The following is a 14,497-nucleotide window of genomic DNA, read 5'->3' as shown; positions in this document are numbered from 1 at the left end:
AGCAGTATTTTAAACAAATCACTGATAAAATTACAATGGCCATAAACACTCTCAAACTATTAACTTATTTCATTTGCTCCTTCCTTCAAGATATTTACAATTACTTTATTCTATGCTTACACAAACTGCAAAGTTTAAGAGATATAGAGAAAACTGACTTACCACAAGGATTGGATATGAAAGTGGGTACGAGAATACAGAAATATCACATAGTAATTTATGGCAGCAAAAGAATACTAAGCCAAATTTAAACCGCTGGGGCAAATTACCATCAGTAGACACGAACGAGAATTGGACTTTGACCAGAACTTTATCTCTATATTTATAAAAAGAAATTGGGTGTTATTTTACAGACAAAAATAAAACTTTGCTTCTTTTTATGTCTCACCTGAAAGACTGGGAAAATATTTTCATGAGGCAAGAATTTATGGCAAGTGCTACTATTCAGACTGACATTTTAAAGCTATTTAAAACACTCAGAAATCTAAGTTGCTAAAATTATACAAGCACAAACCACACAGATTAAATGTCAATTTATATAATATTCTTGCTAAAGTAACATTTGAATAACATAAATATTAAAAAGAAATTGATATCAGTTTGTAATGTGGATTTACAAGGGCATTTCCTCCATTTTGACAGTCACAGATACTTCAGTTAAATCTATACATGACAAGGTGTACTGAAAACATTTTTTCTTATTTGAAGGTATTGGTTCAATCTAACTTTGGCTTTGCTATAGTTCATTACAAAGAAATTTTAGAATTTTATTATTCTTTTGTTGTTGTTGTTACAAATGTTTCTCCTTTCCCCCTCATTGTGGTCTTTAAATTCTCTAAAAGAAAGGTACAAAATGCCCCCAAACCAAGAATTATTTAAAACTATTATGTGAGCTTCTGATTTAGAGTTTTAACAGAAAATTATTCACACTAAAGAAGGTGCAGCTGAGGATGGACAAAAAGTAGTAGTGTAGTAAATTATATCCCTTAAATAAAAACAATGTGATAATACATCTCTGGAAATATGACTAAGGCCTTTAAGGCAAATATTTTCCATGATCCCTTATAGAAGTTTCTCTTATGATACAGAAAGAACAGAATGCCAATAGGTTTTACTTCTTTCCAAGTGCTTTTTTGTTTTACTTCTGGATAGTAATACACTACAGTGAGGGCAAGTAAGTAGTAAGGGCCCTGGAAGGCACACTCTGGGGAGTAGGCATACAACATTAATATTAAGCATCTACTGTGTGTCTGGTACTTCCATATATTCTAAGAACCCTGAGGTATGGGTATTATGACCCTACTAGCAGATGAGGTTGGTGAAGCTTAGGGAAATTAAGAAAGTTGCCCAAAGTCACATATCTGACTAGTTAAAGTAGATTCTAAACTCCATACAAAAATATGTCTACCTTTCTAAATAATCATAACTGCATCACATTCCAGTCGTGATTTTTACTGACTTCAGCCTTCTCCAAGAGAAATCTTGAAAATAGATCTTTATTATATATAATAATATAGATTATTATTATTATATATAATAATAGGGGTACACAGGTATATATGAAAATGTATTTTAGTGAAAAGAAAGGCTCAGCCAGATGTATAAAGCAAATTTGTGCAGTCATCTATAGATATTATCAAGGTGGGTGAGCCCTGCTCAATAATATGATACAGCGGAAGTGCATTATTACTGAAAACTTTCAAAATAATTAATGACAATGAAGACTATCAGAAACCAAGACACTGGACATCAAAGAGATTTAGGATTACTTGAGCATGCATTCTATTCAGTTTTATATACACAGTGCAATGATAGTGTAGAGTTTGGGTGCTTTGGAATCAGATCTGAATTCAAAACTTGGTGATAGCAATTATTGATGGTGCAAGGGGAGTCAGAGGCTTGGATAAGTTTCTCTAACTCTCAGTTTCTTGATCCACAAAATGAGGAAAATAAGCAATAGAAATGTACAGGGTTAAGATGAACATATATTAAAGGACTGACTGGCACAAAGTTGGTACACAATAAATAAATGGCACCTGTTTTGCTATAGCTTTTAAGTGATCTGGGGATAAGATCTGCCCAAATATGCTTCCTGGGGACTGGGCTGTCTTAGTAGCCTATGCCCCACAGGCAAAGACCACAAGGAACACACCTGTAGTAGGATAAGTTGGGTTTAATTTTTGTTGCAGTGAACTGGAAAGCTCACCATGGGGTCATGTGAGGTGTCTCAGTCAGAGGGTTTTAGAAAGAGCTTATTATAGGATTTAGAATTTTGTTTTGTGATTTAGGAAGGCTACAAGGAAGGAGGGGTTCACTCTAGATTGGTTACAGCCACAAAGCAGGGGCAATTCTACAGGGAGGACAGACCAGAGTGAGGCTAAAGCTACAACTGGAAAAGCAGCAGCAGTCACTCACATCAGCTGGGAGAACACAGTGTTTTTCATTTTGGGGGTGGCACAGTGACCTTGTTTTTGTCTGTGCTTAGACAACATTACAAAATGGTCTTGTTTTTCCTCATCTTATCATGGTCTAAATGTAACCTTGTCTTCTGGTGTTTTGAGAAACTGCTTATGTCCTAACAACACTGAGACCTCAGTGCCAGGTCAGCTCCTGGACATCAGGGGCTTCTTTTTCTCAGTATCTTTACAAGGCATCTAGGAGGCCAGATCCATTACATATGCTTAATAAGCCTCCTGAATTAATAAAAATCTGAATTAATTAATTTAAAAGTGAGTTGTATGTTATAAGTACTTACACAAATGCTTTTAACAAAAAAGCTTGCTTGGTTCATTATACCTCTCAAAAGAAATGGCAGTATAAAAACAACCAATTTAATTTTAGTTTACAGATGGAAAGTCTAAGCACTTGTATTAAGATCAGTCTTGAACCAAGAGACAAAATACAGATAGATGCTGGCCAGTTTACCTTCCTCTATGAAATGTAATATTAAACTTCACTAGTATTAGGTGGGCAAATTATTTTCTTCATATTCTTCATCAATCTCTGTGGCCATAACAAACCAACCAACCAACCCTGTGCAAAGGTTTAATCATTGCTTAGCCAGACTTTATAAAGAACTTTTCTTCTTCAAATAATATTATTTTCACGAGTAATATACATTATTTAATGGTCAATTATCATAACATTTTCAGGGAAAATGTTTTCATAGTACATTAGGCTTACTGTTTGTCATTCTCATCACAAACTGGATATTAGGCATTTTATGTTTCCACTACTTAAGTAATTTTGAAAGAGTGAACCAATTTTAAAAACTGGTTATAAAATGACTATATATCAACTATTTTAGAACACATTTTACTGCCATATCAAACTTCCCTGCACTCTAAATCTTTTGGAATAATCCACGACAACGCATGCAAATGACTGTCCTACAACCCTGGTCTGCCTCAGTTCCAGTGTTTTACTACTTGAAGATACTATTAATGAAAAGTGTAAAAATCATAATCTCAAGTAATACAGAACTTGTAAGGAAATAAGTAAGGCTTGGTATGGTGAGGTCAGTGCTGAATTATAGCAATGCCTTTATTAGAGTACAGAGAAAAGCACTCATTCCAGCAGATGCTCCTGGACTGTCTTAGGGCAAGTTTCTCATTCCTAGCCAACAGGAGAATACTTGGCTAGAGTTTCTCATAACAGGAATATCAATAGCAATAGTAAACAGAGTTAAAAAGGCTGAGCTCATCAAGCCTGTAAGGAATCAAAGTAAATACCAGATGTTATTAAATGCCCTGATTAATACTTTAAGTATTTGAGGAAAAGAAAATTGAAAAACTTCATTCAGAAATTATGAGTCTCAAAAAAGCAGATATACTGAAAAAAGCTGCTACTAAATAAATAAAAATCAAGATTTAGGGTCACCTAATATCACAAAATATATAATAAATTAATGTGTATGTATATATGTTTTTATCTTTATATGTATATATTTGTGACTAGGCACTGTGAGAAATAAAAACATTTCCAGATATAAATGAAGTTCAAGGATAATCATTTAAATATCTCAGGTGGTTTTGTTGGTTAAGTTGATGACTATAAAAGCTTTCAAATTTTTATTAACAACTATAAAGAATCTCCAAATTTAAAGTATGTTATAAAAATGAAATAATAATAAAACACCTTTCTAGGACAAAAAGTACTAAATCATTGTACCATAAATTAAATCATATTGCTTATACTATATAATCCTATAATTTTATATGAATACAGACCATAATGTGATATTTTTCACATGAGATGCATGCTATACTCAAAAAATTTACTTGTTTCTGCACAACTGAAAACAAAGCAACAACACCTCATAACTAGTTTTCAATTATTTTAAGAATATGACATATAAGATATGTTATATATGTCATGTTTATCAATCTGAATAAGAGATGAAAAAACAATGACTGAGCGACTTTTATATTCTTTGTAAGTTAAAACTCTGTACTAGTCAGTAATGACTTAATCATAGCACTCTCTGGACCATCTACAAAGAAGCAGTGATAAAGAGACAAGTGGAGTTTAGCAGAGCATCCAGAAATATAATGAAAATCTTACCACTGGGATAGAAGCTGTTCTCGAGTTTATTCATCTGCTTAGTAAATATTGTCTTAAGAATATGCCATAAAAATATAAATACAGTGAATATGACAAATTAAAAGATGTTAAGAGTCCTCCAGGTATCTTATGTGATCTCAGAGGAATGTCACCTTAGTAAGGAAATAGTTAATGACTTCTTTTAGAGGACAATAATGACAAATTATTAAGTTACAAAACTGAATACTTCCTTACTAAAGCATATATAAAAACCACATAACATGCACAGAGTGCTAATGAATTAATCAACCTTTCCTAGATTATCCTTCAAGTTAAATTAATAATAATGTCTGGACTTTTTTTCATAAGAAAACTCAAGTGCAAATGAACTTCTCTATCACAATTTTAGGTCAACTCAGAATTTTGCAGAGTATATATATATGTTACAGTTAATTCTTGATTTCTGCCCATTACTCTTCTTCAAAGACTAAGAATTCGAATGTTAAGTCTTACCTGACCAGGTTCTGTTCCAGTAGAAGTCAAGTCTTGGATGGATCTACGTCTTGGCTGTCCGTTGCCTTTTAAAAAATAAAAAAAGTAAAATACTGAAATCTATTCAGACAGACAATAAGGATGTAATTGCTACAGTAGGAAGTTGGAATTTGTTGCTCCTTGAATCTATACAAAATGTTTGTGAGAAAAGAGTGAATTTATGAGAGAGAGAGAGAGAAAGAGAGAGAGAGAGAGAAAGAGAGAGAGAGAAATAGGAAGAGAAACAGCTGCAGTGTTTTAACTCAAAAGTTGCCAGCCTACAATGAAGTATGTCCTAATACAATAATCACTCCTACCACATGAATAGCTGCTGAACTCTCTTCTACCATCTTCTGTCATGTATTTAAATAGATGAATGCTTGGGGGGATGGGGCTGATGACGGCATCTATTTCAAGGGCCTTACGTTACAGCTTCTACAGCAAGACAGCTATCAGGTTGTAAGACGACTGACTTTAACCAACAGCAGTACCTTGTTCATTTCGTCCTAAAAGGATGCTTAGGCTTTAAATTTGTTAAACGCAGCCACACACACTTAATACCATTAGTCTTTGTCAGAATCAGGTAATTTATTGGTTGTAAACAACAACTTTTTAATTTCCTACTGGAGATGAATGACCTCACTCTGTTTTCAAACGTACAGCTTGTTTAAATGGGCTACTGTGTTAATCCTGTCTTAGGAACTTCTACGCTATAATAATTTAAAAATCAGTTTATGAAAGAATTCTACAAATTTAAGTCTTCAGCAAAAGAGAATGAATTAAGCAATACTTCACTCAGCACTTTTATTTGGGAATAGGGATGTTCATACAGTATCTTCTAAGATGAGAGATCAGCTGTCTAAAAGGAAACACCAAAATATTATGAGTAACAGCTGACACAATACTCAAAATTCTTTTGAATCTGAAAGCTGTATTATGTAATTTCTCAACTAGTGGGCAGCCCTAGGAACATGCACTCTGATAGTAGTGCCCTGATTAGCAGGCAGAATTCATTCTTAAAATTTACATTTCTATAATCCCAAGTACCTTATTTTAAACCAATCAGCAATACAATTTAGCATCTTAATCCATGCGACCCTATTATTATTTTGCTCATAAACTAAAAGAACCTTACAATAAAATAATAATGACTGATGCAATAATATGTGTAGTGAATACAAAAACTTATAGCCAACCTTGAAGTGTAAGACATTACCATTCTTTTTCATTTTAAGCTAAGTTTTAGATTTCTTTGTATAATTGTAACCCAAAAATGTAACTCAAATTTCATTTTATTCCAGTTCCAACTTCTGATTACAAACTAACATAACAACAAACTGCACATTTATTGAATCAGGCACACTAAAATACTTTCATAAAAACTTTTAACTACCCCTGTTTCCGGAGGACAAAAAGGATCCCAACTACCATGACTAATAAGCAATTTTAGGCACATTTCATTCAACACAATCATTCTAAAATTAGCTTACATGAGACAGGCTTGTAAAAGTGTCTGGAATTTTCTTTTCAGATAAGCAACATTTGTGAATCTGGGGAACCACACAGCACACGTGTCTAAAAATCGTTACATCACCATTGCAATAACAACAAAAACAAACTCAAATCCACATGGGAGTAAGAGGAGAGGGAAGTAAAAACTTTAAAGGAAATAGGGTAAAGAAGAGCTGACAGATAACAAATGCCATAAAATGAAAAATATTTAAGTTACAGCATAAGTTAAAGCAAGCAATATTAAGCAATGCATTTTAACATAACCATAGCAGAAACCATCTGGCAAATAGTTTAGACAAAGCAAAAAAGAATCACAATCAACAAATACTTGTTGCTCCAATATTAAGTTTTAGGTTATAAATTAGAAATATGAATGTAAAAAAAAATCTAATACCTATCATTAAAAATGAAAATTACTGGGTGTGTTCTTAGCAAATTTAGATTGATTCTGAATTTTTTTTGAAACAAAGTACTAATTTACTCACTTATTTTACACTTTTTTCATGGTTCCCTAATATGTGCATACCTATGTTACACATGGTAGTACAAAAGGAAAAGAAAAAGTAGAAAAGAGGGGCAAGAAGCCTGATCAAGGAATCTGAAACCTGAAAATGATGTCCTTAGTATTCTATTCTGTAATGAATATTGAAACTTTTCATAACTTATGACAGAGAACAAATATTTTTAAAAAGAATTAAGCCCTGGCCAGTTTGGCTCAGCGGTTAGAGCATTGGCCTGCAGTCCTGAGAGACCCGGGTTCGGTTCCCGGTAAGGGCATGTACCTCGGTTGCAGTTTGTCCCTAGCCCTGGTTGGGTTGTGTGGGTGGCAACCACTCGATGTGTCTCTCTCACATTGATGTTTCTCTCTCTCTCTCTCTCTCTCCCTCTCTCTCCCTCCCACTCTATCTGAACAAAAAGTGGAAAAATGTCCTTGGGTGAGAATAAAATAAGAAAGAATGAATGAATGAATGAATGAATAAATAAATAAATAAAAGAATTGTTTAAGTAAGAGCAACAAAAGGAATACACTACATCCCCAAGACATCCTACCCCCCCCCCCACTCCTAAAAAAGAAAGGGTGGTTGGAATAGCAGCTTACAGGTCAATTCAGCTCTTTCTACAGTAATGTCACAAAAACAGAATCCTTCTCTTCAAAAAGCTATTCTTTTAAGTACAGCTGATCTCTTGAACTGGTATTTGAAAGACATCAGAGTCCCTCCAGAGACTGGCTTAGATCTCACTCACTCCTGTGGTTTTTCTTATCGGTTTAACCTATTAACCGGGGAATTCCCTTTTTACTGTATGCAACGTTTGACGTATCTATACATCCCACTCAGTTAACAGGTTAAGTAAGCTCAGAGTTTTCCTTACCTGAACTACTCTGATTTTTCTGTCTCCAGACTTCCTGAAGACTCTCTTCATGTAAAAATCATCACTACATTTTGGAGATTTCTCTTAACCAAAATGTCAAAAATTCTGAGATCCATGATTAGCATATTGAAACCTGGGGTCAATGTGTTCTTCAAAAATGTGCACCCTGGCCGGTTTGGCTCAGCGGTTAAAGCGTCGGCCTGCGGTCCTGAGAGACCCGTGTTCGGTTCCCGCTAAAGGCATGTACCTCAGTTGCAGTTTGTCCCCGGCTCTGGTCAGTCGTGCGGGTGGCGGCCACTCGATGTGTTCCTTTCACATGGATGTTTCTCTCTCTCTCTCTCTCTCTCTGTTCCTCTCTCTCCCTCCCACTCTACCTGAACAAAAAATGGAAAAATGTCCTCGGGTAAGGATAAAAAAAAAAAAAAATTTGCACACTACTTTACTCTGTATTCTATTACTGCTTCATGTAAGCCGAAGATGTAATTTAAAAATACATGTTCTTATTTAGGCTCCACAAATTTCATAGTCCTTTACTTCTTTAGAGCCAGGGCCACTGTAGAAGAGGTATAAAAAATTGTTGAGTTTGATCCATAGGAAGTCCTGAGGTATTAAAGGTCCATTATTACATGACCCAAGAGACTGCTAAAATGATGAATATTGTTATAATATAATAGTGTTGAAGATCAAACAAAAAAGAAGATATGAATTCACCTAGGACTAGATGAGGCAGTGTAGTCATTATAAAGACGTATTTTTAAAAAATTATTTTGAGCAGTTGTATGTACTTAAAAAAGCCGAAGCAACAAACACTTCAAAGAAAGATATTTGTACATTGTCAATAAATACACATACCATTTTTTTATGATGTTTAAAGGAATGCTCTTATTTAAAAAGGCAGTTCATTCTAAGTACATTAAACTCAGTATACTGCACTTGGCCAAAAAAAGTGTTATTGAAACTATTTATTTGTAACAAATAAATAAAATAACTATATTTTAAAAAAATGTTTACAACCAAGATCCAATGTAATATAACACCAGTTTGGACATATCAAAGACATATCTGGTAATAGCACAGAACTTGTGGAAAACTGACTATAATTAATAAAATTAATAAATTTGGAGAATAAATATCATCCTCCTTTATAACTAACATGTCCATGTATATTAGAGATAACTCTCAAAGGATGGGTTATATTTGTACTTTTAATTTTAAAATACAACCTAAATACAAATTAATGTTTGGCTTTTATGTCCAATTGTTTAGTTCCAGTGCCTGCATTCTTTTATTAAAAGAAACTGAAACAGCCCAGCCGATGTGGCTCAGTGGGGATTAAGAGCATTGTCCCCATAGACTGAGAGGTCCAGGATCAATGCCCCGTTGTGGGCTCAATCCCCAGTAGGGGGCGTGCAAAAGGCAGCTGATTGAAGTATCTTTCTCACATTGATATTTCTCTCTCTCAAAATGAATTAAAAAAAAAAAAGTTGAAACACATTAAGTTAAGGTTGGATATTTGGGGAAAAACTATCCAGTAAGATTATTTAATGAAATGTATTACTGAATACTGCTTCTATTTGAACAACATTGCTGCTCTGACAATTAAGTGCAGAATTAAGATTTCATGACTCCATAAGGACCCAATGTTGTAAAAGAGGGTCAGTTGGCTGAAGAGTTCCTTTTAATGAGAACCATTACTTTATCTTCTCTGACTCAAACAGAAGAGAAAAATGGATGTGATTTGGAGTCAAAAGATCTAGGTTGGGATCCTGGCTGTGTGACTCTAGGAAAAACACTCCACATCAGAGCCAAGTTCCTTATCTGTAAAATAGCTACATGTAATTTTACCTGATAACCCTATTTATAAGATGGTTATGAAGGTCAATAGAGATGATGTACTTTAAACTACTTTATCAGAGACACAGAACATCCATCTAACCAGGGTTTCTTAGCACTGGTACTGTTGACATTTTGGGCTAGGCAATTCTTGACTGTGGGAGGATGTCCGGTACAGTGTAGGATGTTTATTAGCAGCATCCCTGGTTTCTGCCTATTATATACTAGCAGCACCTGCCAACTGTGACAACCAAAAATGTTTCCAGACATTGCCAAATGTGCCCTGGGGGACAAATTCACCCTGATTGAGACCTGATTGAAATTATACTAACATTTGCCCAAATTTTCTTGATTCCTCAGACATTTAATATAATCACAGCTCAGCAGTATGTACATTAAAATGTTGCCATTTTAGTTAGCATATCATTCCTTCAAACATAGTGCCTTTTAGCATGAAGTAAAATTATCTCAAGTACTTGTTCATTTTGAAAGCAACCTATGACTCAATAAATAAAATTATAATGTAAGAAATAGATTATCTCTATTCTCTGAACAGCAATAATAATGTAAAACAAACTACTTTGATAACCAGAATAAAAAGCAATTAATAAAAAATGGTTTTGCATACACAAAATGGCCCCTAGGAACTGTATAATTTATATTTTAATTTATACATATTTATCATTTAAACAGATTCTATATGTATACTAGTTCCTGGCCACTGGACCTCAATAATGGTTTGTTCATTTGTTTAACAGGCACATAATTATTAAACACTATGTATCATTGACCAGACAGTGCTGACTCAAACAATACTAAATAACAAAGACATTGTCTCTATCCTCAGTTCTCAGCTTACTAGAGAAGAAAACAACCACTAGGTATTCAACTATAATACAATAGTATGCTAAAAGCCCAATCACAGGCAAAGTACCAGAGTGCTGGAGAATTCACCCAAAGCACACCCGTGAATGTGTGTGGGAAAAATTGTATACTTTCTTATCAATATTTAGGGGAAGAGGTAAAGGAAAACCTAAAGCAGAGGGATAAAGAAATGACAATTTGGAGAACATTTATTAAGCAATAGTAAAGGTCACCCATGTCATTTAAATTTCTATCAACAATGGTGATTTAAATTCATTTATGAAACCATCACCATAAAAAATAAATGCAATTTTACCAATTTGAGACTCTGAAGTACCATGTGTGAGTTAGGTATGAAAACAAGTAATTGGCAAGAAGATTCTGATAATACACAAGAATCAGAAATGTCCATGATTCTTTGGCAAGATACCATGCAAAACAGCAAATCTCATTTAATTTTATTTTGTTTCTGTTTTCTAAGTTAAGGCAAAATGGTATTTAGCAACTCTATTTTCTCAACTTTATATTTCACTTGCTACCAACAGAAAGAGGCTTGGATAGATAGCCTAGAGGGAGCCCCAAAAGTAGTAACTAAGAAAGAAAAGGATAACAAATATTTTTAAATAGTTGTTTCCTCTTTCTTCTGGATGCAAAAACGGTCTGGCTTCAGTTTATCTACTCACCTAAAAGCTGAGAGGAAGTTGGTAAAGACTGGGCTGGCATTCTCCCTTCTGTGAAAAGGTTTACTTTGCCTTCTATTTTATCCTCATTTTTGGATATCTGAGGTATCCTGTCAAGCCCACTTCAGTGCAGATAAATGTATACAGTTTTCAATCTGTCTCCCTAATTACTGCATGCAAGGTATCTATTTTCATGTCCTATAAAAATTGGAGCAAGAAGCATTTTGTAAGTACCAGGGATCATTATTCCGGTTCCACAGTTATTAGACCAGCTCAGGTGGTCTATGATACCTGATATGACGACCTCAGGGACATCCAGAATGTTGCCAAATGAAGCAGTTTTACGGTGGCCCCGTTTAGGCTTGGAACAGGCTGCAAAAACACATATATACAGTATACATGCAAACAACCACAAATAGTAACACAGAAAACAATAAATTACAACAACAGAATAGTTTTCAAATAGTTATGTTAATAACAGTCCATGCAGAAAGGCATGCAGAACTGTCGACTTTTCATCCATGCTCAGAAAAGGCGTGATTAAGGAGCAAACAACTACCAATACACGATGTTCCATATACTGGCTTTAGCAGAAGAGAAAAAAATGAACAGAGACAAACAAAGCTGCAGGGTAATGTGGAAGCTAAATTCAAACATGTTCATAGAAACAGTCTACCTAAGTGAAACCACTGATATGCAAAGGAGGGGCCAGGATAAAAGTGAAAAGAACAGAGGAGTTAAAAGAAACAAGCTGTCATATTTGTTTAATTACAAAAGTACAGGAAAGTATATTCAAGTTAGGTTTTCTTGAAGTATGCTATAAAGTAAAATTTACTGATCATAATTTTAACTTGCATCAAAGTAGAAAATGTATGCTTTTATAATTATAAATATTTAGATATACTTCTAGTAAACAGAATTATTATAGTTTCCAAAGTTTAGGGTACGTTCCTGCTAAACATGAATAGTGTTGAAAAGGTGGAGAAAACAAATCTTTCAAAGTAAGGTAATTAACTAAAAAAATCTGAACTGTGTAGAATTCAGTGGCTGTTTAATAGCACCTATTCCACATTAAGGCAGAGAGAGGATAGGGTAATTTAAATGTGTGTGGTTATCTTAAATCTAGTGAAATTATCATTTCTGTAAAGAATAACTATAAACCAGTACCTGACTAGAAAACTGACACTAGCAAATATAAAATTATTATTACAGTACTACTTCCTGTTTTAAGATAGCAATCACTATTTGGTAGGTTTACCTTGAATGATATCCCTGAAATGGAAAAGATTACCCAAAGTATGAGGGCATATCTCTATCCATCTGGCACCACAGGGAGATTCCCTCCTTCACAGAAACACTTATGACGCAGAGACCAGGAGAGCTTGTAAGTGGTAGTGACCTCTAATCACCTTGTTTCTAAAGACCCATCTGTGTGGCAGAGATGGCTAGTGCCCTGCCAAGTACTATTTTTCCTTAGCAACAGAGCCCTAGTTTTCCTGGGACAGCAATGTTCCCAGATAAAAGACAGCAGGTTCTTTTTTTCCTTGGAGCCATGTGTAGCTATCTGACACTATCACTGTGGCCAATAACATATATGTGAAAGCTGTTCTAGGAAACATCTGGAAAAGCTCCATGAAACACTTGGGCATGTGCTCTTTTGACCTTCTCCTAGTTTTTCCTTCCTGCTGTCTGGATTGTGTGGATGTGATGACTGGACTGTAATAAGCATCTGGAGCACAAAGTATCCTTGAGGACGGAAGCCTCACAATAGGTACTGTGGCACAGAGGGACAGAAGGAATCTAGCTGCTTAACGATCATAGAGCCTACCTCCAGATTTAAGTGTAAAAAATAAATGTTTGTGTGTTAGCCCTGGCTGGTCTGGCTCAGCGGTTAGAGCATCAGTCCATGGACCAAAGAGTTGCAGGTTCGATTCTGGTCAAGGGCAGGTACCTCGGTTGCAGTTCGTCCTCCACCCTTGTTGGGGTCATGCGGGAGGCAACCAGTGAATGTGTCTCTCTCGTCGATGTTTCTCCCTCTCTCTCCCCACCTCTCCCTCCCACTCAATCTGAGGATAACAGAAAAATATCCTTGAGTGAGGATTAAAAAAAAAGTTTACGTGGTAGACACTGTTATTTTGGATATTCTGTTATATCGATCTGATTCTAATGCTAACTAATAAAATGAGTGATCATGATTAGTTGAAAGCAAGTATAGTGTGATGGTCCTCTGGACAACTTCTATCTGAAAAGAGCTCCACACAAAATGAGAATATTAAATTTAGAAAAAAACCAAATGAATGACAAAAGACCTAAAAACCCTGGCTAGCTAATTAAAAAATATATATATGCAGATGTACATCTATACACATATATAGATAAGACTACAGGTAAATACATAAAAATGCTGTGTTTATCTCTGAGTAGGACAACTATAAAAGACTGACTTTTTTTGGTTTATATTTCCACATTTTCACAACGGAAATGTATTTACTTGTAAAATGAGCTTCCTTCCACCCCTGGGGGAATCAGAACGAAAGCAAATTAAACCAGCATTACTAACATGAAACCTGGTTAGAAAAGAAGGTTAGATGTTCACTCAGGTAACAACACATGATTTTTGTGTGTGACCAGTCCTTCCATAATTAATCATTTAAGAACTGACAAAATGGAATTTAAATGTTAGCTTTTTCAAGATCAGTAAAATTAACATGATCTTTTATTTTACAATCAAAAGCATTAACCACAACCAAGTTAGCTATCTTTGCCACTAGCAGGAGGAAAAGCAGACAGTAAGGCCAAATCATATATTTTTTTTTGCTAATTTCAGAACAAAAAATATTTGCTACTATTTGAGTTCAGCACAAAATTCTAGTAGAACTCACTCAAAATCTTCCAGCCCTGGCCAGTGTGGCTCAGTTGGTTGGAGCATCATCCAAGGAGGTCACCAGTTCATTCCCAGTCAGGGCACATACCTGGGTTTTGGGTTTGATCCCCAGTTTGGGCGCATGCAGGAGGCAACCAATCAACATATCTCTCTCTCATCAATGTTTCTCTCTAGCTACCACCTTTACTTCCTCTCTTAAATAATAAAATAAAAACTTCCAAAACATTCTGGTTCTAGTAAATTTCAATTTCTCATTTAGATTTTTCCACTCATGTTTTCA

General features: G+C 34.8%; 1 protein-coding gene across 5 annotated transcripts in view; it reads right to left on the bottom strand.

The window, feature by feature from the left end:
- The window catches only part of MAP3K7 (mitogen-activated protein kinase kinase kinase 7), a 68,314-nt gene that overhangs the window by 16,483 nt on the left and 37,334 nt on the right, over positions 1–14,497 (bottom strand). For 4 of the 5 annotated variants that reach the window (XR_004957617.1, XM_036248356.1, XM_036248358.1 and 1 more), the window contains exons 12-13: positions 11,625–11,705; positions 5,056–5,120 (exon numbers count right to left, since the gene is read on the bottom strand). Coding sequence is in view for 4 of the 5 variants with exons in the window: in XM_036248356.1 (XP_036104249.1) it covers positions 5,056–5,120; positions 11,625–11,705 (146 nt within the window). In the remaining variant the exon portion in view is untranslated. The remainder of the gene's footprint in view (positions 1–5,055; positions 5,121–11,624; positions 11,706–14,497) is intronic. The other variant, XM_036248357.1, reaches the window with a different exon arrangement.

Source organism: Molossus molossus, unplaced genomic scaffold (assembly GCF_014108415.1).
Source record: "Molossus molossus isolate mMolMol1 unplaced genomic scaffold, mMolMol1.p scaffold_m16_p_8, whole genome shotgun sequence".
NCBI classification, from domain to species: Eukaryota; Metazoa; Chordata; class Mammalia; order Chiroptera; family Molossidae; genus Molossus; species Molossus molossus.
The sequence above is the reverse complement of the archived record's forward strand: the minus strand, read 5'-3'. Positions and strand labels throughout refer to the sequence as shown.